The following is a 26,852-nucleotide window of genomic DNA, read 5'->3' on the forward strand; positions in this document are numbered from 1 at the left end:
ACTCTGATTGGTTTAGTGCAGGTTATGCTCAAACACATAATTCATTAAGAGAATAAACACAACCCTTTTAGACCATGCGCCATGGCGCAGAGCATATTTTTCATCCTTAAAATAGCTAAATTGGATCCAGACATGAACTTAATGCTTTTGCACCATGCGCTTTAGACTGCGCCTAGACCGTCAAATTAGAGCCCTATGTCTTGGAAAGTAGTTTAAAATCGGAACTTGCTGAGATGTTTATTTCAGTATGTTGATGTACTTCCAACTGAAATGGAATATTAAGTAGGGGCGGGGCTCTTTTTGTGCATTATTCCCTGATACTGTAGCTAACTAACAGTCAGGGGGGTGTGGTCAAGAACATTGATGTACAGAAAGTAGTATTTCTTTAGTTGTATAAGATGCTAATATTATTGTGATGCAGGGGTCGCTACAGAACATGAAATAACAAGTTTTTGTGTAGGGATGTTTCTTTTATTCAGTTCAGCTCCCAGTCATTAATAAATGTGCGACAGCATCAAACAAACAAAACAAGAAGTCATTTTCAATTACAACCCAGGCAGAGCTCAAGACTAAAATCAATCTTTACACTTATATACAACATCCTCGCTTTCGAATTTATTGATTATAAATATATACGGTATATACACAACTAAAACGAGCTTGGGTAAAAGGCAAACATAACAATGAGGCAAGGTAAATGTAGAGATGTAAAGCTACTGTACATGAATAAATAATGTAGAATAAAGCTGAGTGAACCCAACGTAATCACTGAGAAATGAATGAAATACGGCTCCCTTTTTCGTCTTATGATTGGTGTATATATTTAAACTGATGTATAGAACATGATGATCCAGACTGGATTAAAATAGTCCTGTGATGGATAAAAAATGTTATTAACTACTCTCTCATTTCATTCAAAACACACCGAGGTCTTTGTTTATTTTCAGAATACAAATTAAAATGGATTTTAGATGAAATCCTGGAGCTCTCTCATCCTCCATAATCAGGAACGGTCCACAGATATTAAAATTCAGTAAAGGAACCAAAAATATTGGTGAAATAAGTCATTTTTACAGTGTTCTAGTCACACGAATGCGGTGTTGCATGGAATGTTTTGACTATTTTTGGGTACTTTTCTTTGAGCATCATCTCGGGACGCTTGTTGTCTATGGAGGATGAGAGCTCCAGGATTTCATCTAAAATATCTTAACTTGTTTTCTTAAGATGAACGAAGGTCTCAGTGGTTTGACACGACGCAAGGGTGATTAATTAATAACAGAATTTTACACTTTTGCATGAACTACTCCTTTAAAGAAATAAACCAATCAACAAAAACTTGACCCAACCCAGCAAACAATTTTGTGTTTAATAGACGTCTAATAGACATTTAAACGTAGACAGCTTGACTAAAACAAGGCTAAACTTGGGCTGTCGGTATAAATCTAATAGACATCTCTGAATAGCCCAAAACTAGACTAGTCATCAGTTAGACGGACTTAATATGTGTAGTCATTCATTTCCGTCTATTTGACGACTAGTCTAGTTTTGGCCTATTCTTATACATCTATTCGATTTTCACGACAGCCCAAATTTTGCCTTGTTTTGGCCAAGACGACTATGTTTACACGTCTATTAGACATTTTTTAGAAACAAAAAATGCTTCACGGGAAGGATTATCGATATATGTATATCTGTTAATGTTTCGTTTTTTTAAACCCAGATTTTTTTAAAGCGTTGACATTTTCCAACTAAAGGTATTCTCAAGCAGCATTGTTCGGGAGCAGAGAATATGATATTATATCACGTAACACACAAATAAAGCTAAACGTTCCACTAACAAAGTGCTTCGAAAACATTCCAGTCTCTCTTAGTGAGAAACTCGTTGCATTTCTCATAGGTCAAACTTAGTTCGGCTCAAACAGGGCGACTTTATAGTGAACTTGACAGCTTACGGATTTATTTTCAACATCAGCTTCTGCACCACTACAAATAAGGCAGCACCTATATAGTCAACGCAATGGTACAGAAGAAAAACAACTTTGAAATATGTAATAAACGAGTCAAATTGTCACGGATCGAGTTTGTAATGCCTTCCTTAGAGACTCACTTCAGAGATCTGGCTCAGAAAACAAACGTTACCAATGGGGAGTGTAGGTCTACCAAGCTCTCGGTTGCATATGTACATTCATGTGTTTCAGGGTTCGGCTGCATCTTCATCTGCTGTTTATAGCCTTTCCCTCCAAGACCAGCTGAATCTCTTTGGCATCCAATGTCTCGTAGCGCAGTAAAGCCTCCGCCAGGTTTCTGTGCTCTTTAGCGCGGGACTTCAGGAGAGCTTTAGCACGCTCGTAGGAATCCTATGCAAACAAATAAGCAAGTCAGAAACTGATAATAATAAATAGGTAGTCAGTATAAAAAGTGCTTTTGTTAAATAATGCGGGAAATGGAAGTTGCTGGGACTTTTGTTTGTTGATGTCCTTCAAACTGAAACAAAATATCAAGTAGGGGGTGTGGCTTTTTATTTGCACATCATTTACTCATAGCAAACTAAAGGCAAAGAGCACAGAATCACCAAGAGGCGACACTCTAGTGCAATTTGGGAAACAGCCACTAGAGGGCGCGGCAGCCATTTTGGAATGAAAACTTTAATAGAACAACAGCATATTATAACCTGTAAAATAAACTATTACAAGTGCTGATGATTGTGATAGTAAGTGCTGTATTGTCGTCTTTCAGGTTGTATCTCAGCTTTAAAACACTTTTTTAAATAAATAAATAAAATACAAAGCGGCTGATTGCCATCGAGACAGTAATAAGATCCGATGGATGGCCGATCGGTTTTACTCCAAAATGGCGGAATCCGGGGCTGTTGCCGGGCGCTGCTGTTGCAATGGAACGTTCTATTGAGTGTCGCCTCCTGGTCATTCTAAGCTCTTTGCTAACGGTTAGAGAGGATATTAATATACAGTTGCTATGGAAGCGCTCTGGTTGATGTCAACAGAAGGACTGACACTCCAAACGCGGAGGCCAATGGTCAGATTTTGATTGAAGATTACCAAACAAACTTTGTTTTAGCAGAGTAACTTGCAGAGATTCATTTACACTTTAAGAACAATAACGTGGGCTAGCAAAATAAATATTGTACATTTTGATTTTATTAGAAAGATCAGGAAAATACTAGCTTACCCTCAGAAGTATCCGAACTTCATGTTCAATGGCTGCCTGAGTTTCTGGGCTCTGCTTGGTGAGGTCGCTGTATGTCATCACACCCAACTATTACGAAAGCAAACAATGACAACTTTTATTATGTACTTGTGTTATGTTATTAAAGGCATTCTTTCCCCAAGTGTATAAACAAAGGAAAGGGTTAACATACTGTAATACTCAAATAAAAGTGCATAAATCATCAAGATTATGCCTACTTTGAAAACAATAAACTAAAGTAGTCAATCTGATTGTGTTATCACTGGGTTTCCTCGGGGTGTTAAAGTCTTACATTTAAAAAACAAACATTCAACTCTTAAAAAAGTCTTAAATACACAGAAATATTGTGTTGTAGATCTTAAAGCATTTTAAACAGGTCTTTATTTTCCTATGTTCATGTAAAGCTGCCCAATCAGTCTGACACCCATACAATTACTAAAAATACATCTCGATTGAAGTTGACCAATATGGATTAATTATCTTTCTTACAATAACATCTGTTTTAATGGGTTTTTTAAATGTTTTAACTGGGTCATTAGAAAAAATCTTTAGTGTTTAGCCTTGTGTAGGTCTGAAATTTCATTCATAATGTTCTTAAAGTCTTAAAATTGACTTGATGAAACCTGTAGAAACCCTGTATCAGATGTTACAGTATACAATTCGACACTCCAGTATACTTCTTTTGGATTCTTTTTGAGAGTTTTCTGTAAAACTGCTCATATACATCACAATACCCTTGACGGAGAGTCAAACTGACTATCAGCATCATTTTCTAAATGAACAGCATAAACGGAAAGCTCACAAAAAGAAAAACGACAAACCTTTTCACTCATGCCAAATCTGGTCACCATCATTTTAGCTATTTTTGTAGCGCTGTCAAAGTCACTTGATGCTCCTATGGAAAAAAATAAATAAAATAAAAATAAACATGTAACATATTAATCGAACAGGAATAAGCATAATTTGAGCTTAAATATTATTCATGCAGTGTTCTTTTAATACATATTTGCATAATATGAATGTATATTACAGTAAACATTCCATGAACATACAGCTGGGTTAACATGATCATATATAAAAAAAAAAGTATAAAATAAGAATTAATAAACAAACTGAATTAGACCTGGTGTCCGTTCTTCGTACCTCGCTTAAATGATCTAAGAAGATTTGGCAGATCCTGGATCTTTTAATCTTGATAACTGATCTCTGGCTAATTTGGTTCTTCAAACAAGTTCCCGAATCAGATTAGAATGTCTGGATGAACTGATCTGAGATCGCTGCGTGTGTTGTGAAGGACAGATCTATCGATCCTCGAAATCATGATTACGGCACAGCAGCGTAATGACATAATCTGATTAATATTCAATTATCCATGTAAGCAAAATTACAGAAAATTTGCAGTAAACCGTTTGTTAAATATTATACGCAATAACTTTACACCTTGTTGTGGGCTGCATGCTTGGCCTTTTCATGTGTCAAGAGCAATTTATTTAGTTTCAGTTAGAGCGGATTTTCCTAGTAGTAGTATAGTAGCCGGTATTTTCATCGGTGTAAAGAATAACTGGATGTTTACAAAAGCATTTTGATATTGGTAAAGGCGTCTGCAACTTTTATGAAGCATCAAATCGCCGCCATATAAACTGTCAAAACATGTTGATGACTGCATAAATGTAATATTGCTTTTCCAAAAAAAAGTCACATATTGTGCATTTCTATTACCATACACAAATTGTACTAAAGTGATCTAAAAAGTTAATCTTTGCACCACCAGGTGGCAGTCTTTGTACTTTCATTTCGGGGGTGCAGATTGCATAAGTTTTATTAAAATATATAACTTTATTTATTTTATTAACTATTACTTATATATAGTTTAAAAATAGTTACTATTTTCCCAAGTTTATATAATTACTACTGTAAGAAAATATCAGAATTCAGAACATACTTTCTGTATTATCTTTGCTTGAACTGAGCCGATCTAATCCTGTTTATATGAATTGAGCCTGCTCCCGATCAGGTTTGACCTAGCAGAACTGTTGCTATGACAACAACTCTCGGATCAGCTTTGAAGAACGAAACGATCCTGGATCGTGTCAAATCGTCAATTACCAAATCCAGCTAACCGAGTAATCCACGTATGAAGAACGGACCCCTGGGGTTCGTTCTTCGTACCTCGCTTAAATGATCTATGAAGATTTGGCAGATCCTGGATTATGCACAATTATGCACACAATGTGTATACTTCATGAGTAAGCACGTTGTCAGATCTTGCTTAAATGATTATAACCCTTTTCACAGACAAACGTGGTGTATTTCATAAACTGATCAGGGCTGTTCTGCTACTACTAATGTGCATTTCGGCATTTGAGTCCATCTTTATTTTGAAATTGCGGCAACAGCTGGAGGTTTGTAGTATAAAGCATGCTACTGCAATGTTTACAGTGCTGATCCTATACTTCCGGGTTTCTTCCCACCGCAGCCTCGCTTTCATGTTTTAAAATGGCTGCCGCATGAAATAAACATATAGCCTTAGACAGCAGCGCTAACAGTTCTGCAACATACCTGTGGTGATATTTTCATTGCCAAAAATGAGCTCCTCTGCAACTCGACCGCCCATACTGACATCCATCTGAGCCAGAAGCTGAGCACGGGTTTCACTCCAGCGGTCATTCTCTGGAAGCATGGACACCTGCGAAGAATTGAGATTAAGTTGAGACACTTCAATTAAAGGGGACCTATTAAACTACAAGGCTTTGATGTCCCTAGACTGTATGTGAAGTTTCAGCTCAAAATACCCCATAGAAAACTCTTTGAAACTGACCATTTTAGGCTTTAATCCTAATTGTGCATTTTGATGACTGTCACTGAGGGCGGAGCTATGAAAGCCTGTGTGTCAGCATAGTGGCAGATTCAAAACAGGACTAGTTTCACTCTCTGTGGAAAAAACTCCACATTTATAATCCTCTTAGTCGCTGACATTATCTTCAGGTGAAAACTTTAAAGGGCACCTAGGTTACCCCTTTTTTCAGATTTAATACAAGTCTTTTGCGTCTCTAGAATGTATATAAAGTTTCAGCTCAAAACACCAATCAGATTTTTCTTTATACCTTTTACAAGATGCTGTTTTTTACACATTTCCAGCAGGGGGTGGTTTTGTCGCACTGCGCCTTTAAGGCGAGTTCTGCCTGCCTACTGTTTCTACGTGCCTTCCCACGTGCTTTAATCTCCTCCCTCGGCTGCGTCAGACAACAGACTTAAAGGAAGAAGGTCTTACTTAGCGTTTGTGAGAAATACTACAGTAAGAACTAATCTTTAATCTTTACTAATATTGTGAAGTTGCATTGATGAGTCAAACACACACACACACAGGCAGGCAGACAGAGCACTTAGCTTAGCACTGTTTTTGCACTCAAATGTGACAGGATACAGGCTAACCTCCACTGCTGTGTGGATATCTGTTATGCTTATGTACAAAATAAAGATTTAACTTCCACAAACCGGGATTGAAGCGTCTTCTTTTATAATTGTTCTGACACGCGGCTGTGCTGATAAAGTAAATCGCTGTAATTAATTACACACATACTCTGTTTTAAAACACTTTAAACATGTGAAACTTACTCTTAATCACATCTGATGATGATTGCTGATCCCAGCGAACAGAACAGACCTTTTATTCCCGGTTGCTTTGCGTATGTCTGCCTGGTCTTGTTGACACACACACGTGACTACCGGAACATGTTAATGCGCGCAGCTGTCAATCAATTCGATGGGCGGGGGGACCGCACTCCTACGTAAAATTGCGGTCGGTCTGAAAACCGCACTAATTGGTCCACCATTTGTATGTTGTTAAATTGGAAAAAAAAAGGACTGTGTGTGTTTATATCACCCCAATATGATGTCACCATATATCATACACTATATATACACATATGTTTGTCCAAATAGCTTGAAAAGTAGATTTTTCACCATAGGTGCCCTTTAATGGCGGATGGCTACTTCTTACTTAGGGCTGTCTATGCTAATGAGGGAGAGAGGGGCGGGGTCTTTACCCCTCTGATGACACGTATAAAGGGAGAATGTCAATCAAAGTGTTTCTGCCGACTGTTTATATCAAGTCTGATTATAAAGAAATAAAATTAATACATTTTCACCACTGAAAGCTGGTTATATTCACACACTGCTGCCACACAACTGTGTTTTAACCCCTTATAAAGGTGATTTTCGCATATTAGGTCTCCTATAAACAAATGTGTATCTAAAAGGTACACACAGAAGGTACTCACATGACCCAAAGTTGGGCCTCTGGGCATAATAGTAGCTTTATTAATGGGCATGGCGTCTTTGGTGTAGTACGCAATAATAGCATGGCCTGACTCGTGGTACGCCGTGATCTCTTTATTCCTCTTGTCGATCTCTGCACTCCTGCGTTCTGGCCCTGCAGAGGGGGAAAGCCAATATAACACTTAAAAATACAATAAAATACAGTTGAAGTCAGAATTATTAGCCTTTCGGTATATTTTAATAAGTTTTCAACACATTTCTAAACATATTTTAGGCAAAATATCACAACTCTCATTTTAGCCAGAATCCTGCAGCTCTAGCTTATGAGCAAGTTCACTGTTTTATGGAAAAACTCGAGACACTTACCCATCAGTATCTTGTCTTTAGCAAACTCCAGCTCCTTCATGGTCACCATGTCTTTGCCGTCCACAGCAGCCTTGAGTGCAGCCTGATTTACCAGATTCTCCAGCTCGGCACCAGAGAAGCCAACCGTTCCTCGAGCAATGACCTCTGCCTCCACAGCTAAATCCCATCAACAATTACCTTACAGCATTATTACATTTATTTAAACATTAAAGTCTTGTGTATAAACACAGTTGAAGTCAGAATTATCAGCCCCCCTGTATATCTTCCCCCAAATTCTGTTTAATGAAGATAAAAAACATTAGACACTTTTCTCATCATAATAGTTTTAATATCTTAATTCTAATCACTGATTTCTTTTATCTTTGCCATGATGACAGTAAATAATGTTTGACTGGATATTTTTCAAAATACTAGTACTCAGCTTAAAGTGACATTTAAGGGCTTAACTAGGTTACCTGGGCATGTTAGGGTAATTAGGCAAGTCATTGTATAATGGTGGTTTGTTTGGTAGGCAATCCAAATCAAATAGTGCTTAAGGGAGCTATTAATAGTGACTTTAAAAGGGTTTAAAAAAAAAAAAAACTAAAACTGCTTATTCTAGCCAAAATAAAGCAAATGAATCTTTCTCCAGAAGGAAGAATATTATAGGAAACACTGTGAAAAAATTCCTTGCTCTTTTTAACATAATTTGGAAAATATTTGAAGAATCATGGGAGGACTCATCATTTTGACGTCAACTGTGTGTCATAACTAAATATTAAACAGGACACTCACCGGAGTCCACTTTAATTTTTTTAAGGTACCACTTGAGGATTTCTGTGCGGCCCTTCACATCTGGTCTGGGTACAGTGACCTGCATATCGAAACGACCGGGCCGGATCAGAGCACTGGGGAAGGAGACAGCATTCAGATGTCTGATCAATCAGTAATAGTGTAGGAAACAAACCTTTCAAATCTACAAACTCTCTTATATCATCTCTTAGGTTAACAGTGATGGGAATAATGGCGCTACAAAATAAACGGCATTACTTTTTTCAGTAACGAATAATCAAATGAATTACTGTTTACCCTTTTGCACCGTTGTTACAGTTACTGACGATACTGGAATAGGGTATTTGCCGAAGCATGCTAATAGGACTTTTAATTTGCCAGTAACCTGGGTTAAGCGTTTCCAGTGAACTGTATGCCAAAGCAAAAATCGGCACGTTTAAGGTCTGTTTTCTTTCCAAATCAGCGATCTCCACTGGCTGAGTGATATCCGATATGAAGTGGGTCTCAGATTGTACAAGAAGCACTGCATTTAATCACATTTCCCCGCCATGTCTTTATAATATGAGCATTTATTTTACCCCAGAATATTCAATGGAGCTTCTGTGCTAGCCTGCCAATCTTGATAGGCTTTTTGTCTCATTTTACGCTTGAGCAACTAAATGAATGCCAAAGTCTATTTAACTGAATGTATTTTAATGACATTACAACATAAATGCTATAAAAGGAACCATATAAAAAGGAAAAAAGTCACAATAACTGATGACCAGAAGTTTATCAGTTTGGGAAGAAACACTAGCTTGGCATATACCCTATCCATTACCAGACCATGTGTTCATTTGGTGCTGAAATTTTAAAAAAGTCCATATCCCGCTAACATTTGAGCACTGTGTAGTGCGTTCCTAAACACAGCTGCTTCACTATTGTGTTCATATGCTCAACAGCAATGACTGTTGTTGACTGAGTGTAAACACAGATACAGGGACACTGGAGCATTTTAAAGCTGCGATTCATTAGTGGATCACTCGTATGTCAACTTGCAGACAAACCAGCTGATCAACGTGACTTTAAACGCTACAGTGTACCGAAGTAGTGGTACTGAAGTAGCAGCTCTTTTGACAACACTAGTCAACAATATCTGAAAAAGCTGTGCTCAGATAAATAAAAACTCTACGCACTTATCCAAAGCTTCAGGGAAGTTTGTTGCTCCAATTATGATGACGCCTTCATTTGGCTTGAACCTGGAGAAGATAAAAAGACAATTAGCAAAACTTACAATCCTTTCACTTCTGTTTCCACTGAGCGGTACGGTTCAGTAGACCAGGGGTTTTCAACCTTTTAGGACACACCCCAACCCCCTCAATTATACTCGCTTTTTGCTGTTTTATTCATTATAAATTTGAACTAGAATGAAGGAAAGTGAACATTTTCTTTGATTTACAATTGACCATATGCATGGAACGTCCTTAAGTCAGCCAAAAAATGTTTGGTGTGACTGTATTTATAGTGTTATAATTAGTAATAGTATATAATAATTGTTCATACCCCTGGAAAATTCTCAGCACAGGCTCATACTGAAAATGTAGTTCTACCAGAAAGACTTTAGGAGGCAGATAAACGTTTGAACATTTATTGTGAATTGTTTGCATAAATGTAAGTTCGTTATGGTCCTTTTATAAAGTCCTTTGGCGTAAGCCTCGCCTATAGTCCAATAGGCCAATTTCACTCGCACCACCCCAACCGCCCCTCCACCAAGCCAAAATTATAATGCATATACAAACATCATTCACCTATTGCGTAGCATTAATTGACCCTTCGCTAAGCCACACCCAAAAACCACCACCAACTAAAACTAGAACTGAAAAACATTTCCGTTTGCTGAAATAAAAATGAGTTTCTTAAAAAACTAGAACTGAAACTAGTGCACATACAAAAAAAGGCCTTCGTTTTTGTAAATGTCTAGTGAGTCTTTTGACCGTACAGCACCTCAGAGACTGAAATCCTGATGCCATTGGCCAGATCAAGACAGTCATGCTCGTTGTTGCTCCCGTGACAAAAAAAACAAAGGCTGGACATGACAGCAGCACGGTGACTGCATTAAATACGACCCGAGCAGACACTTAAAAGTATTTAACAAATTTGTGGCCAATAATGGGTTTTATTTCTTTATTAGTGATCGCAATCGCGAACGAATCATTCTTTTTAACTGGATCTTCTAAGTGAACCGGTTGAAATAGTTTACCAAAACAAACTAAATAATTTAAAATGATTTGCGTCTCCAATAATATTAGGCACTTATCCACATACTAACTTTTTAACATGCCTGATACTCTCTGACTCGAAACAAACCAATATATACTGAGCTATTCAGTTATCAGTACAGCACACTGAGATCAGATTTAAGAACTGATGAACGGATAACACAGGGCATGTGTGAATTGGTGAACCAAACACAAACAGTACATGACAGAACATGTGACTAAACTAAACTTAAAGAACTGCATCAGCGGTAAACTGAGGGCTTAAATGAGAGGATCTGGTAAAACGCAAGTTTTTTTTCATAACAGAAAGACGTAACAGTTTAAATAAGTGAATCATGCTTCAGTTGCGTTGCAAGTCTTAATGTAAGAAACTTTTCAGACTAAGATGATGTTTTAACTGACTGAAATTACGATTGCTGACTATATATTGCTAATATGTTGAATCAAAACGGGAGAATTGTCACAAAAATCCGGATTGCCCTAAAGATCTGAACTTCCCATCACTACTGTGTATCTAATCTCAAAAGCAGCCTTGCACACATATTGTATTTTGAGCAGCTAACTTGAGGGCTGTTGTATTTTGAATTTGAGGATGGATAGTGGAAGATAGTAGTGTTCGTGTCAAAAGAATAATAATAATAAATAAAAATTATATATTATACATCATTTATTCTATGATTTTGAATCTTGCACCTAACAAATATCCTAATTTACAAAAAAAAAAACACAAACTAATAAAACCTAAACAAAAACTAATCGATTTCAAAATATAGAAACTAATAAAACCTAATAAATCTGCCTCTAAAAACTAATTAAAACTAACTGAATTTGAAAACAAAAAGTCAAAACGATATCAAAAATAAAACTAATGAGAAATCCAAAACTATTATAACCTTGTACTGTCAGAATCTTATACCGGCCCATGTCTAATACAGTTCACTATTTTGGTACGTCTGACCATTAAAAAGAAAATAAAAGCATCTATGAGACTGCAGCTATAAGTCGTGATGAAGTTCGGTGTATCAAGGCTCACCCGTCCATTTCTGCAAGCAGCTGATTGATTGTCTGTCTAGAATAGGGGTGCATGGGAGACTCGATCCTCTTTCCTCCGACACTGTCCAGCTCATCAATGAAGATAACACAAGGAGCGTTTCCTTTAGCTTCTCCTGGAGGACAAATGCAGGGGAAATACTTTAACACATGGTTTTATTTCACTGTATGTGATCAAGTTAAATTATTTACATCTTTTTTGCTTGTTTTATCCGTATTTGTGTTCTTTTCTTTGTAATATTGTCATAAAATCCTTAAATAAAGTTACATATAGCTGAAGTCAGAATTATTAGCCCTGCTGTACATTTTTCCTCAATTTCTGTTTCTGTTCAACCCATTTATAAACATAATAATTTTAATAACTCATTTCTAATAGCTAAATTCTTTTATCTTTGCCATGATGACAGTAAATAATATTTGACTATGTATTTTTCAGGATACTAGTATTCAGGTAAAAGTGACATTTAAAGGCTTAACTAGGGTAATTAGGCAAGTCATTATATATCAGTGGTTTGTTTTGTAGACTATTGAAAAAATAATGCTTAAAAAGGCTAATAATAATGGCTTTAAAATGGTTTTAAAGGTGCCCTATTATGAAAATCTGGCTATGCCAAGGTATAGAGAAATATTAAAAGATTAGTATATGGAAATGGATAAACCATAAGCCTCAGATAACACTGTTTCCTCATCTTCATGTAAAATCAACGAGTGTTAAACCCCAGTGGACAATCAGAGAATAAATCAAACTGTGACGAGACTCACAGGCCACGCCCTCTGCATTTGCATGTATGCCTACTTTAGGCCATTCATCCGGATCAGGTCATCAAGAGCACACAGACTCATATTCAGCTCTGAGATCATAAAAAAGCACCAAAATTATTAATATGCATGCCTCAGGCTGCATTTAATAAGCCAAAGTGATACAACAGTGATATTTTTCCTCCCTTAGTTATTTTAAGTGTATATTTCACTCACTATGTATGTTATTTTGAAAATGCGAGTCTTAAATTGTTTACAGTGCGTTACTTTATGGATTTACAGATTACACATTTATTAATCTCCACTCCGAAGAGGAATACGGCATGTGTAGTTGCATCTTTTGTTCATTTATTGTGTTTATTGTGAAATTTGATGCCTATGTTTAAACAAACACATGTTGACTGCTGAATCTTGTCAAATCACTCAGCTCAACTATCATCTGTTCATGCAGAGGTTGAGATTAATTCCTGGCTGGGTTTTTTTTGACTGTAGCTTCAAAATACAACGGGATACTGCTCTATCACTCTCTTTAGTCAAGTTTAATTATGGTTTAGCCTTTATCCACAACAGATCTGGTGAGCAAAATAGGTTAATGTTTTTCTGATTGGGTTTATATTTGTCCATGTTCAGTGTACATCATCTTCTGTGTGTGTGTGTGTGTGTGTGTGTGTATCTGTGTCTAAGAGCTCATCAGTATTCAAGACACAAACCATATATGGTCAATTATGGACTTTCTGATTCGATGGGCATTTTATGGAATAATAAATTCGCTTCTAAAACAATTTCTGGAGATTTTTTTCAACTTATCGAAGTCATAAACCTACAACGTGGTTATCAGAGAACAAATTAACTTATAGTTATTTAACATACTACTTTAAAAAAACATTAAAAAATGATTTTATTCTAGCTTAAATAAAACAAATAAGACTTTCTGCAGAAGTAAGAATATTATAGGAAATACTTTGAAAATTTCCTTGCTCTGTTAAACATCATTTGGGGAATATTTGAAAAAGATTAATTCACATGAGGGGTAAGAATTCTGACTTCAACTGTATATATAGAAAAAGAAATACTTTAAAACATGAACAACCTAAATACAATTATTCAGCTAGCATAGACCAAATAATAAAAGAGCACTTCTGACTTTTTCCAGGGAATTTCAGGCACACTTTTATGAAATTATTGAGAAACAGGCAGGCTGGAATCATCATTTGGAGTGTAATAATGTAAGATTTGCACTCACTGAAAAGGTTTCTGATTCGACTGGCACCGACTCCAACAAACATCTCATCAAACTCTGATCCAGATGCGTAGTAGAAAGGCACATCCGCCTCACCCGCCACAGCACGTGCCAACAGGGTCTTTCCTGTTCCCGGAGGCCCAACCAACAAGATTCCTGCAAATTACGTGAATGATTAAAAACGTGGCAAAACAAATTACTATCACTGATAGTGCTGTAACAGATCACAAATATCAAGGTTTGGAGCACATTATGGTTTTTTTAGTCATGGATCAGACCATTTTTTCAGGTCAGCCAAAAATGGGAGGAGACTAAAGTAATCTCTTTCCATTTATTACTGAAACAGCACTGCAAGACACTTTTGATTTTAACAGAGAACTCAAAACCTGTAATTTTATTAAAAATAAAATGAAGAAATAATCAGCTGAATTAAAATGAACTAAAATATTCAGTACTGTGAAAAATTCACTGCTACTACTAGTGTTGCTGATAACGCTAAATGTAGAAATCTAACATTATCATTTGTACAACCCATTTTTATTTTTAGTATCATTTTCAAGAAATGATTCAGTGATTCACTCATAAAACTTATGACGATCATTATGATGATCATTATGATCATTATTGAAGTATTGTTCAGTGGCATATTTTGATGGCTCTTTGTCGCCACCTATTGGTTAAATAATGCAATTGCTGCTTACAACTTTCATATTTGAGCGTCAAGTTAAATGCATATGATGGAGATTTTAATCTTTACCATAAACATCAGTGGTTTTATTTGAACTATAATCTGTTCTCCCAGTACTTCTGTGTTATTTGACTGTTTGTAAACTAAAGACTGAATCTCTTTCTTGATTTTTGCGTTTGTCAAACACAGATTTTAACTCAGGCCCATTTCCACTGAATGGTACAGTACGGCAAGGTACGGGTCACCTTTATCAGGCTTGCATTTCCACTACCGAGGGTACCCTTTTGGTGGGTGAGGTGTTCAACAGAAAGTTTCAGTCGACGTCATTCTCGCTCGAATAATCGTCAAAGTAAAGCTGTACAGGTCGTTCACATATCATATGAGCAGCACTTCTCACAAAACAGATGCTTTACACGCATAATTACTTATTTAAAATGTTCATTACTAACCGTTCTTTGAACATGATTTGATTATAACTGCAGATCAATGGCAAAAAATAGCCGTCTGCAATTATATAAATGCAACATATATGAACACACACAGATCCTTTCCTCTCCGATGTTACCAACTACAGAAAAACTACACATAGCATACATTTAGTCCTTATTTGTGTTAAAAACAACACGCAACACAGTCAGTGCAAACTTCTCATCTGTGTCTGAAATCTTCAGCAGCACATGTAAACTCTGTTATGCTGCGTTCACACCAGACACGGAACGCGCGTCAAGTGCGAGTGATTTACATGTTAAGTCAATGCAAACGCACGAATAGACATCCTGCGGCGCGAATTGCGTGAATGGCGCGGTGTGAATAGCGCGATACGCGCGAATGGCGTGGGGCGAATTGAGCATTTTGCGCGTTTGACGAGCTAAACATGCGTTTCTGAACAATCTGAACTTCAGCGGACATTCACGCCGCATTAACCAATCAGAAGCTTGCTCTTGTGGGGGCGTGATTGTGACGTAGAACCTGTTGATGGTGTCCCGGGGGAAATCCTCCAACAAGTCATCAAACTGGGCTTAGCTCAGTCAGAAGCACCGTTGAAAGCCTCCGTGATCCAGGTTCAGTTTCTGGAGGAGTTTATGAGCTCACAGAGCTGGATGCACCTCTGAAAGCATGTAGTGGACTCAGACACGGTCCTAAACGTATCGACGCTGTTTTTCAGCCTTCATAAAGTACATTAACATTGTTATTTTCTTCATAAAATCCATGTTAGCCATTTAGCAACGAAGCTACAGTCACCGGGCAGACAGAAGCCCTGCCTATCATGCAAATCCGCGTCTGTTCTGAAGTGAATTTGACATGCGAATGAAGCGGATTTCACGAGCGAATGAAGCGGGGTTTGACGCGCGAATGAAGCGAGCAAACTAAAATGTTCACGCGGCAATTTACGCGCAAATTTATCCGCGCGTTCCGCGTCTGGTGTGAACACAGCATAAGAGTAATTCTATCATCCAGAGTTTGTAATAGTCCAGAAGGCGACGATAAACATGGCAGTTCGTTCATAATTCTGATTGCTGAAACAATTTGCTCCTGTGTTTTGTCGTGTTTTTAAACATAATTTTTTGATTTATTTTATTTCTATGTTTGTATTGTTCACCAAAATCTGGTTTAATACCATGTCAGCAGCTCCTTTAGGACATTTTTCTCAGAAAATAAACATGCGTGTTGAATAATTTTTTCACCCTCTGTATATACATTCTTCAAAATATACTGAATAAAAACAATTTTACATTAAAATGTGACAATTCATTTAAATGATTCTGTGTTGGAGTTTTCTTATAATGTGTGTTCTTGCCTTTAGGCAGCTTTCCTCCTAAAACGGTGAACTTCTGTGGGTTCCTCAGGAACTCCACCACCTCCTGCAGCTCGTTCTTGGCCTCCTCCACACCCTTCACATGCTCAAAGGTGACGTTCTTCATCTGGACCGGGTCCACAGCAGAGTCCAGGCCTGATGTAGTTCGGAATCGCACTGTCCGGAATGGTTATAATACAGTTCACACACACTCCAAACACACACACAATGCACTCCACGGAGCATGCTCAGAGGCACAACAGCACCAAACCAACCAAGAGGTCAGTAACCAGATTAACAACCTGAATTATACATTCACACTGGCAGACATGACAAACAGGACATACAGTTGAAGTCAAAATGATTAGGTGCTCTAGGTGCGACAGACGCTAGAGGCCATGGTCTTTAGCCTCCTTATTAGAGCAACCAACTGCCATGCAAAGAATCGCTGGTTCAATCCTTCCTCAGAACGGTTTGGGTGCAGTATGACCGGTGGATTATATGTGGGGGCTTGTCCGGAATGGGAGTGAGGTTTAGGGGGGGGGGTCAGTGTAATGGAGGCCAGCTAACGAAGTGCTATGCAGTTAAACCTAACACCTCTAACCTCAAAAGGTGCTCTAGCGACAGGTCTTTAGCCTTCTTGTGAGAGCAACCGACTCCCATGCTAAAAAATTACTGGTTTGATCCCAGCTCAGAACTGGTTGGGTACAGTAGGACTAGTGGGTTATTTGTGGGGGCTCGTCCGGGATGGGAGTGAGGTTTAGGGAGGTGAGTGTAACGGAGGCCAGCTAGCAAAGTGCTATGCAGTTAAACCTCAAGCCTCAGACCTCAAAAGGTGCTCCAGCGACAGATGCTAGAGGCCATGGTCTTTAGCCTCCTTGTTAGAGCAACCAACTTTCGTGCAAAGAATCGCTGGTTCAATCCTAGCTTAGAATGGGTTGGGTGCAGTACGACTGGTTGTGAAGGCTTGTCCGGGATGGGAGTGAGGTTTAGGGAGGTAAATGTAATGGAGGCCAGCTACTGAAGTGCTATGCAGTTAAACCTCACGCCTCTGACTTCAAAAGGTGCTCTAGTGACAGATGCTAGAGGCCATGGTCTTTAAGCCCGGTTTATACTTCTGCGTCAAGTGACCGGCGTAACACACGGCGCAAGCAACGCTCATAGCTGTGCATTTATACTTCTGCGCGCTGTCTCTGTTGGTCTGCATTGACACTTCCGAAACGCTAGTTGGCAGTGAGGTGTAAATGTTCCTCTGTGTCGAGTTTCTTCGCTGCTGTTTTGCTTTTCCTGAACACTTCCGGGATGTACAAGTGGCTCAAACTCGCTCATTTTGAGGTAGGAACCAGCGGACGTGCAACAACTTTAACTATGAGGTAAACACAAAACAAAACTTTCCATCCGGAGCTCCTTCACGGGACTCCACACTTGTAAACAGTCGCTCCATCAGGCTCGCACCATTCACGCGGCTCTCGGTCCCGCCCAGACTCGTTATCGCTACCAAGCCGACTATTCACAGAGCTTGCGCTACGCGTCATTGCGACGTTTAGTTACATTTATTGAGAGGTGCACATCAGCGACGCCAACGGCCACAGCGAAGGGCTATGCGTCAGCGCCGTAGCATACACCGGTGTTTGACGCAGAAGTATAAATCAGCCTTTAGCCTCCTTGTTAGAGCAACTAACTCCCATGCAAAGAATCGCTGGTTCAATCCTAGCTCAGAATGGGTTGGGGGCAGTAGGACTGATTGGTTATAAAATATTTCCCAAATGAGGTTTAACAAGGCCAGTATTTCCTATAATATTTTCTTCTTCTGCAGAAAGTCTTGTTTGTTTTATTTTGGCTAGAATAAAAGCAATTTTTTAAAACCATTTTAAGGTCAATTTGATTAGCCCTCAAGCAATATATTTTCGATTCTCTACAGTCTTTAAATGCCACATTAATCTGAATACTAGTATTTTGAAAAATATCTAGTCAAATATTATAAATCATGGCAAAAATAAAATGAATTGGTTATTAAATCTATTATGCTTAGAAATGTGTGGAAAAATTTTTTTCCGTTAAACAGAAATTGGGGACAGAATATACAGGGGGGCTAATAATTCTGACTTCAAATGTATATTATACAGTTGTGGTATACACTTCAGTTTTTAAACAGCCATTAAGCACATGCAATATTTGTAAAGTTTTCTAAAGAAAAAAGGCCATCAAATTCAAAACAAATGATTATTACAGACTTCCAGACATTGAAAAACATTTACCTGATAAGAAAGGTGTTTTGGAGAGTCCATACAAGCCCACCAGCAGAAGCACCAACAGTATGAGTCTGGTCCTCCTAAGCGATTCTGTTGAAGATGATGATATGAAATACAACATAGATTTTTTACAATAATAAACTATGTAATGTTAAAAATTCATTGTGTCGTGATTTGTTGTTAATATCAGACATGCCTTGGGTTCTCTGTGTAAGAGCCTGAGCTTTGAGGAAACCCTCGGCAAAACCAGTCTTAAAAGCATCATGTTGACCCTCGGGAATATTTTTGTTTTTAAGGAGTTTTTCCAGTGTTTCAACGTCTGGTCCTTTATCACGTGTGAGGAAACCCTATTGGACACACAAAAAATACAACATTTACAACTCAATGTAAACGAACGATCGCACAAATTCTGAAAGAACTACTGACTTCACTTTATAGAGAGTGTTATGTTCGCTTGCAGAAGCTATTTTGGGTATTTGTGAGTGCGTTTGTTTGTATGTGGGTGTGTCAATTCCTGCGTGTGTTACAGGTACAAATGGCATTGAAGGATCTGCATTTCACGCTAATGACGTTGGCCGCTGAGGCTGAGTTTGCGCCTCCAATCGCTGGTCGGCATAGCGTTTAAAAGCTGAGCCCAAACTGCAATGGTGATCTCTCTCTCCATCTCTTGCTCCTTTTTGCTCTTGCTCTTTCTGTGGATCTCTGTGAGGACAGTCTCTCTTGCGAGGGCTAGTCTGAGAGAATGTGTTTTGCTTGTGTCTTATGCTCTTATCTAAAGTTTTGAGATCTGCAAGTGCAATGTGTTTGCTTGTGAACTTGTCCAGTTAACTGATATGTTCGTCACATAGCGTGTTGTTTTGACACAGGGTTACGATGTAACCTGCTCACCTAATGTTTACGTTCGTAATATTTATATCATTTACTAATTAATAACCATTTCATGTGGAACTCTGAATCTGCGTCTCATTTCGGAGTTTGCTACTGTCCACTAGAGATCACATTTCAGTCACGGACGCATGCTTTGAGAGACTTTATGACTGAAATATGTTGAAATACAATTGGCTAAACTAGCATTAGCAGCCGTTACGGCAAGTAGCTCACATGTTCCAAGCAGAATATCTGACTTTAGCATTGTTTTTCAGATAAACAAGAATGTTCACTTAGCATGTTTCTTAAATATCTGCAAAGATATTATGGTATTTTATAGGGATGTAACAATATTGTAAATACCGTCATACCGCAATAGTAATTTTTTTCAATATTACCGTAGGCGCATGACTCAATAAAACTATATTTCTGAGAAAAGTATGCTCAGGCGAATGAAGCGAACAGGAGGTAGCGGGAACTACAATTCCCATTGGCCATCATCCTTTGCGGTCTGTTGTCACTACAGATCCAGTAATGCGGAAATGGAGTGTGTTGCTAGTAGCGGAGAAGAAATTGTGTGGATTTCAAATTGTGGAAGCATTTCAGTTTCTTTCTAAAAAGATACGAAAAAGGAGAAAAGGTCACAGACAAAGAAAAAAACAATAAGCAGGCACTGCCAGAATATGGTGAAATATAAGTCGGGGAATACGACTAAAAACAGTCATGGGGACTGCAGAACACAGCACACTTGTTAGATTAATGCAGACATTGACTTGTACCGCAAAGAGACCTCTATCTCACTCATGGTTTGTCCTCTCAAGTGGTGGAAAGACAATGCACAACGTTACCCACTGCTGTCAACCTTGGCTAAATCATATCTCTCTGTCCCAGAAACCTCAGTCCCAAATGAGAGGGTTTTTTTTCTGTTGTAGGGGACATGGCCAGAGATCCCAGCTTTGACCAGATTATAGTAAAATGATAATTTTCCTTAAAAACCCATCTCTATCCAAGTGAGTGCGGGATTAAATGTTGAATGTGATGAGTTTTCAACAATAATAAATTGAAACTTTATTTTTTTTTATATGGTTTAATAGTTCCTGTTTCAAAATTTACAGATAGATGGCTAATGTGTATGTCATTGATATGTTCAGTGCTAAAGTAAATAAACACTTTTGGCACTTTTTTTCGAGTCTTTTCATTAGTTTTGTTTTTCCTGTAAATTATTCAATAAATACCGTACCGTGCCATTCATACCGAGGTATTATCGTACCGTGAAATTCTGATACCGTTACATCCCTAGTATTTTATGCTTTAGGAGTCAAAAACGTACATACAGCACCTTTAACATCCAAATTCAAACTTGCTAACATTAGTTAGCATGAACAGTAAACATGAACAACTTTATTTCCATTAACTAATGTAAACTAACATAAACACTGTAATAAATGAAATAACCTTATTGTAAAGTATTACCCTCTCAATAATAATCATAAAGAAGCATTGTATTGCTGTGTGAATGACCTTCATAAATGACGGTGTAATTCCCTCAGGCTCCACTGGACCCTCAAAACCTCCCTGCAGGCGTCGTGTTCGGGACTTCAGGGTTTTAAAGCCTCGATTTTGGACCAACACTGAAAAAACATCACATTGGGTAAACATTTGGAGCTGCCGGCACATAAATGAAGTCGTTATGTGCGACAACAAATAAAGTGCACAGCTTACAAGGTAAATAGTTGAGATCTGTGCAGAGAGTTTGGAGAGGAGACTGGTTTTGCCTTGAGAACACCGGAGTGACACCACCCATTCTTGAAAACCCTGAATAACAGAGGAGAAATTAAAGTTTAGATGTCAGCAATGTTTCTAGAAGTTTAATAAACCATTTTAAGACTTTGTTGTCTGGTTTCATTTAAAGACTTAAAGGTGCAGTAGGTGATCTTTCACAATGCTAACAGCTTAGCATAAATCTCTGAATCACAGTCATCCCCTGCCGTCTAGAGCCACGCCTCCTGAAACACGAGCACAGCAAAAGAACCCTCTCTCATGTGTTAAAAGCGACTAGTGTTTGTCCGCCGGCGTGCAAGCCAAACTGACATGCGATTTCAGAGCGAATATTTAGAGTTGCATGGTAAACAATATAGGGAGAGACTAGGCGGAGTAGCGCTATTTACTTGTGTTTTGTTGTTAAACTAATTAAAATCTACATCATAGATGCTGTAAAAGGTCCCTTATGAAATGAAAATAGTTTGTCAATCTTTCATCGGAAGATTTTATTAGCTGAACAACACTTCTGTGAAGATATAACCCGTTTGTAACAACAACATCTAACGTTACATCAGCTTTGCGTGAAGCTAAACAGTTTTAAAACAAAACATTACCTGTCTAAGAGAAATCCTTCATCTATTGTGTCATCCTTTCTCCAGCGTGCAAAATTAACTCCAATACTGATTCAGGTTTTTAAAAAGTTTTGATTCAGCATGTTTTTACCGATCGCGCACGCATGCTCTCTCTCGTGAAAACGCGGCAGTCGGCGGAGATGCGTACAACAGCTGTGCAGTTGTTCAAATCTGCATTTGCTGACAGACAGATTGGGCTACTTATCGGAACATATAAATACATTTAAATAATCATTACTATTAGACTGTGAAGAGACTTTCAACCAGCACAACAACAAATGCTTCTGAAGACAATCACCTGCTGCACCTTTAAAGGGATAGTTCACCCAAAATGAAAACTTTATCATTCACTTAAGTGGCTTTAAATTAGGGCGTATATATATATATATATATATATATATATATATATATATATATATATATATATATATATATATAAATATATACATATAAAAAACACTTTAGCCTCTCACCATGTTTGTTGTGAAAGAAAGAGTCAGAAGAGAGATGAGAAGTCCTCCAGATATCTGGCACAGTCTTCAGTTGCGAGTCCTGCTGAGAAACACGAGGCAGAAGCTTCTCCAGCAGCTCATCTATCTGGACGAGACCGAGATCTGACAGACCCAAATCTCTGAGGGACAGCGACGGCTTTCCGGCAACACCCAACACATGCAGAATTAAAGAAGAAAAAAACAACGTTAATAATCATAAAAAAGCATACATAGTACATGTTTTAACTACTACACATCATATCAATAGCAGCATTCCTCTAGCGCTACATTCTCTGAGCACAAACAAACTATTTTGTATAACTAGCACTTCTTGTGTTTATCGCCTCTTCTTATTGAATCGCTGAATGCCTCCTCAATTGTAAGTTGCTTTGGACAGAATAAATGTAACGAAATGTAAATGTTTTTTCATCCAGAGATTTGCATGGAGTGTGAGAGATCCTATACATCAAAGTTTCTGAAAGCAAAGAAGGTCCAGGTGCTCCAGGATTGTCCAGCCCAGTCACCAGACATGAACATTATTGAGCATGTCTGGGGTGAGATGAAGGAGGCGTTGAAGATGAATCCAAAAAATCTTGATGAACTCAGGGAGTCCTGCAAGAACGCTTTCTTTGCCATTCCAGATGACTTTATTAATCAGTGATTTGAGTCATTGCAGAGATGTATGGATGCAGTCCTCCAAACTCATGATAGAGTCAGACACAATATTCATTCTTTCTCCACTGCAGCATGACTTTATATACTATACTGGACATTATTTCTGTTAAGTGACGAGACTTTTGTCTAAGCAAAGTCAGACCTTACTGTCCTAATTAAAGAATTGAAAACAAAGTCCACTTAAGGCATGTCACTTCACTCTGCGTCCATCTTTGGAACGCCTCTTGGGCAGTGTGCTCGGGCATTCTGTTTGAATGGGGAAACATCAAATTCTCCAAAACTGCTTGCCAAGCTTATGAATGAATTGCATATTAGAAATCAACAAAATTAAACAACATCTGCCCCTTTAGTTTCATTTCTAAATGAACAAAAATCACAAAATCTGCAGAAGCTCACGTCTGGTCCAAGCCCCTCCCCCAGAGTATAGTCGGTCTATAGCGATCGATGATTGGCTACTGTACTAGTAGGCGGGGCTTTATTCACCATATTGAACGTTACACTTTTCCCCATTTAAAAAGATACGAGTGACACGTCTTTTGTATTCTACGGTATGTTAAAAATCCCTCACCGGCCACTTTATTAGGTACACCTTACCAGTGCTATGTTGGACTCCATTTTGCCTTAATCATTCAAGGCATAGATTTAACAAGGTACTGTAAATATTCCTCAGAGATTTTGGTTCACATTGACATAATAGCATCACATAAGTTGCAGTAGATTTGTCGGTTGCACATCAATGATGCCATTCTCCCATTCCACCACATCCCAAAGGTGCTCTATTGGATTGAGCTCTGGTGACTGGAGGCCATTTGAGTATAGTGAACTCATTGTCATGTTCAAGAAACCAGTCTGACATGATTCACGCTTTATGACATGGTGCGTTATCCTGCTGGAAGTAGCCATCAGAAGATGGAGACACTGTGGTCATGCTTTCATGCAGTTAATGGCAAATTCTGACCTGACCATCCAAATGTCACTGCAGAAATCGAGACTCATCAGACCAGGCAACGTTTTCTCAATCTTCTATTGCCCACTTTTGGTGAGCCTGTGTGAATTGTAACCTCAGTTTCCTGTTCTTAGCTGACAGGAGCGGCACCCGGTGTGGTCTTCTGCTGCTGTAGCCCATCTGCCTCAAGGTTAGACATGTTGTGTGTTCAGAGATGCTCTTCTGCAGAGCTTGGTTGTAACGAGTGCTTATTTGAGTCACTTTTGCCTTTCTATCAGCTCGAACGCGGTTGGCCATTCTCCTCTGACTCAACAAGGTATTTGCACACACAGAACTGCCGCTCACTGGATATTTTCTATTTTTCGGTCCGTTCTCTGCAAACACTAGAAATGGTTGAGCGTGAAAATCCCAGTAGATCAGCAGTTTCTGAAATACTCAGATCAGTCCGTCTGGCACCAACAACGTCACATTCAGTCACCTAAGTCACCTTTCTTCTCCATTCTGATGCTCAGTTTGAACTGCAGCAGATCGTCTTGACCATGTCTACATGGCTAAATGCATTGAGTTGCTGCCATGTGATTGGCCGATTAGAAAATCGTGTTAACAAGCAGTTGGACAGGTGTACCTAATAAAGTGGCCGGAGAGTGTAAATGCGTAAAGCTGTTGATTAGAGTAATTACCTCGGTGCTGTTCAGATCTTGTTCTGGCGTGTTCTCTCTGTGTTTGTGACTGACTGAAGTATTGCTGCTCACTGACCCCTTCAGCGAGTGCAGAGCATTGATGAGGTGACTCAGCTGGACTGTTACCTTCAGACACAACAACATTCAGTGTTTCTTTTAACACCAAATATAAAACTACGTAAAGCAACAGAAATGATTTAAGGACAACAATCATTCAGAAACTCTGTATTGTGTGAAACAATTGAATTGTCGGTTTTACCACTAATAAATGTTATTCAAAGTTTGTTTAACAATGAGACTAGGGGAATAGTAATGGATAACAATTTAATGGCATAAAAAGTATGAAAATATTACTTAAATGGATAGTTTGTTGACATAATAAACTAAAATGATATCAATATTTACTTACCCTCAACTGGTTGCAAACCTTTAAGAGATTCTTTACCATGTTTAACGCAAAATATGGTATTTTGAATAAAGACGAAAATCGGTAACCATTGACTTCCATAGTCGGAATAAAATACTATGGAAGTAAATGGTTACAGCAGGCCCATAGCCAAGGGGCATTCGGGTGGTTTGAAAGATCCACCCCTTACTGATAAAGATTAAAATTTTATTTCACACATGAGCTCATTTGTCCTATTTTGACTGCTATGGCATCATAAATAGTGACAATAATCCACCGAATAGGCTTTAAGATTAAGCGGAATCCTCTGTTGGTGTGACTTCAGCTAGTCAGTTTTGGCCAATGCAAACTATTATTTTTCATCCAGTCCAACATCCAGCTATGCCAGAAAACATAAGAATCTGATGTAAGTGAGGTCATCTTTCACTACTGACTTACTGTATTGTTGTTTAATATAGAAAACTTTATACAAGTAACTTCTATTCTAAATCTTAAATCTTATTCTTGAAACAAAAAAGGAGCAATAAAAAATAATTTGAGTACTAATCTGACTATTTTTGCCATACATGAATTATAAAAAGTATGTTCTTACAAGAGAGGCTAGAAAATTGTGAATTGCTAAATAATTATTATGTTTTTTTATTCAAAGGGTCAAATTCTGACTGAGGAAAGTTGAATGTACTGATCAGTTTGTTATTTGTCTAACAAATATTACTTAAATGGATGGTTTGTCGACAAATTTAAGTAAAATTATATCAATATTTTCTCACCCTCAACTGGTTTCAAACCTTTATGAGATTCTTTACCATGTTTACCGCAAAATATTATATTTTGAATAAAGAGGAAAATCAGTAACCATTGACTTTAATAATAGGAAAAAAATACTATGGAAGTCAATGGTTACCGGTTTCCAGATTTCTTGAAATGATCCTCTTCTTTGTTCAACAAAATGAAGGAAGTCAAACAGGTTTGGATAAAGTGAAAGGTGAGTAAATAATTAAAGAATGCTCAGTTTTGCTGAACTTTCCCTTTTACGTTAACATTACAGTTAGTATACATTGTAAAATTGTGCTAATTATTTTATAACAAATAAACACAATTAACATATGAAAAAACAAAACAGAGATGTGTGATGTGGAATTAACACTAATGACTTAACTTTGGTGGATTTAACAGTATTACTTATGCTGATCGTGTGGCGTCAATGGAAATATATGGCGATTTACTAAACAAAACACTGTAACTAGATTACAAACATACAATAAGTCAACTCTGATATCTCAGCATACTGTTAGAAGTGAAAACCCGCTAAAAAATTGACATTAAATTGAGAGTGCGGTGTCTGTTAGCGGTTAGCCTGCGCATGTGTAAAGTTATGAAACCCGCTGTCGCAAACATTTGTGACCTATTAACGTTACCTGCGGCTGTAGGGTAGTGGAGAGAGAAAACATTTCCGATTAGCTGATGGCAAACTCTTGTGGACGAGGGGATTTTATTGATCAGGAGTTACATATAACGTCCTCCACCGGTGTCCTCTTACGTTAAACAAGCCTCGCAGAAACTGGAAGAAGACCCGTCAACAAAACACTCAAGAGCATCCGGTGCGGAGATGACAAAATAAAAGTCCTAAACCGTAGCGAAATCGTCGTTTCTTCAAGAGTAAAAGCAGATTTTCTTTGGAAATCGCATTTTGTTGTTGAAGCTGCACTGTAAAACTGAGTGAAAACTGTTGT

The 26,852-nt window shown here is 38.0% G+C and overlaps 1 protein-coding gene across 5 annotated transcripts; it reads right to left on the bottom strand.

The window, feature by feature from the left end:
• Window positions 1-449: 449 nt before the first annotated feature.
• yme1l1b (YME1-like 1b) lies at window positions 450-26,683 on the bottom strand. 5 transcript variants are annotated; one of them, XR_015477773.1, is made up of 19 exons: window positions 26,538-26,683; window positions 24,714-24,839; window positions 22,395-22,569; window positions 21,251-21,343; window positions 21,050-21,159; window positions 18,858-19,008; window positions 18,668-18,751; window positions 16,413-16,586; window positions 13,930-14,082; window positions 11,911-12,043; window positions 9,795-9,857; window positions 8,623-8,735; window positions 7,849-8,004; window positions 7,485-7,636; window positions 5,764-5,890; window positions 4,026-4,099; window positions 3,187-3,273; window positions 1,231-2,357; window positions 450-979 (listed from the first exon to the last, which is right to left on the bottom strand). XR_015477773.1 is itself a non-coding variant. In XM_087239523.1 (18 exons), exons 8-18 carry the CDS (start codon window positions 16,534-16,536, stop codon window positions 2,214-2,216), a joined length of 1,326 nt encoding a protein of 441 aa, XP_087095649.1. In that variant the 5' UTR covers window positions 16,537-16,586; window positions 18,668-18,751; window positions 18,858-19,957; window positions 20,580-21,159; window positions 21,251-21,343; window positions 22,395-22,569; window positions 24,714-24,839; window positions 26,538-26,683; the 3' UTR covers window positions 450-2,213. The 5 variants fall into 5 exon arrangements, 3 of the variants coding, with proteins under 3 accessions (XP_087095649.1, NP_001317997.1, XP_087095650.1); XR_015477772.1 differs by having other exon boundaries at window positions 1,212-2,357; XM_087239523.1 differs by having other exon boundaries at window positions 450-2,357; window positions 18,858-19,957; window positions 20,580-21,159.
• Between the last annotated feature and the right edge of the window lie 169 nt (window positions 26,684-26,852).

This window comes from Danio rerio, chromosome 2 (genome assembly GCF_052040795.2).
Source record: "Danio rerio strain M-AB ecotype USA chromosome 2, GRCz13ab, whole genome shotgun sequence".
Lineage (NCBI taxonomy): Eukaryota > Metazoa > Chordata > Actinopteri > Cypriniformes > Danionidae > Danio > Danio rerio.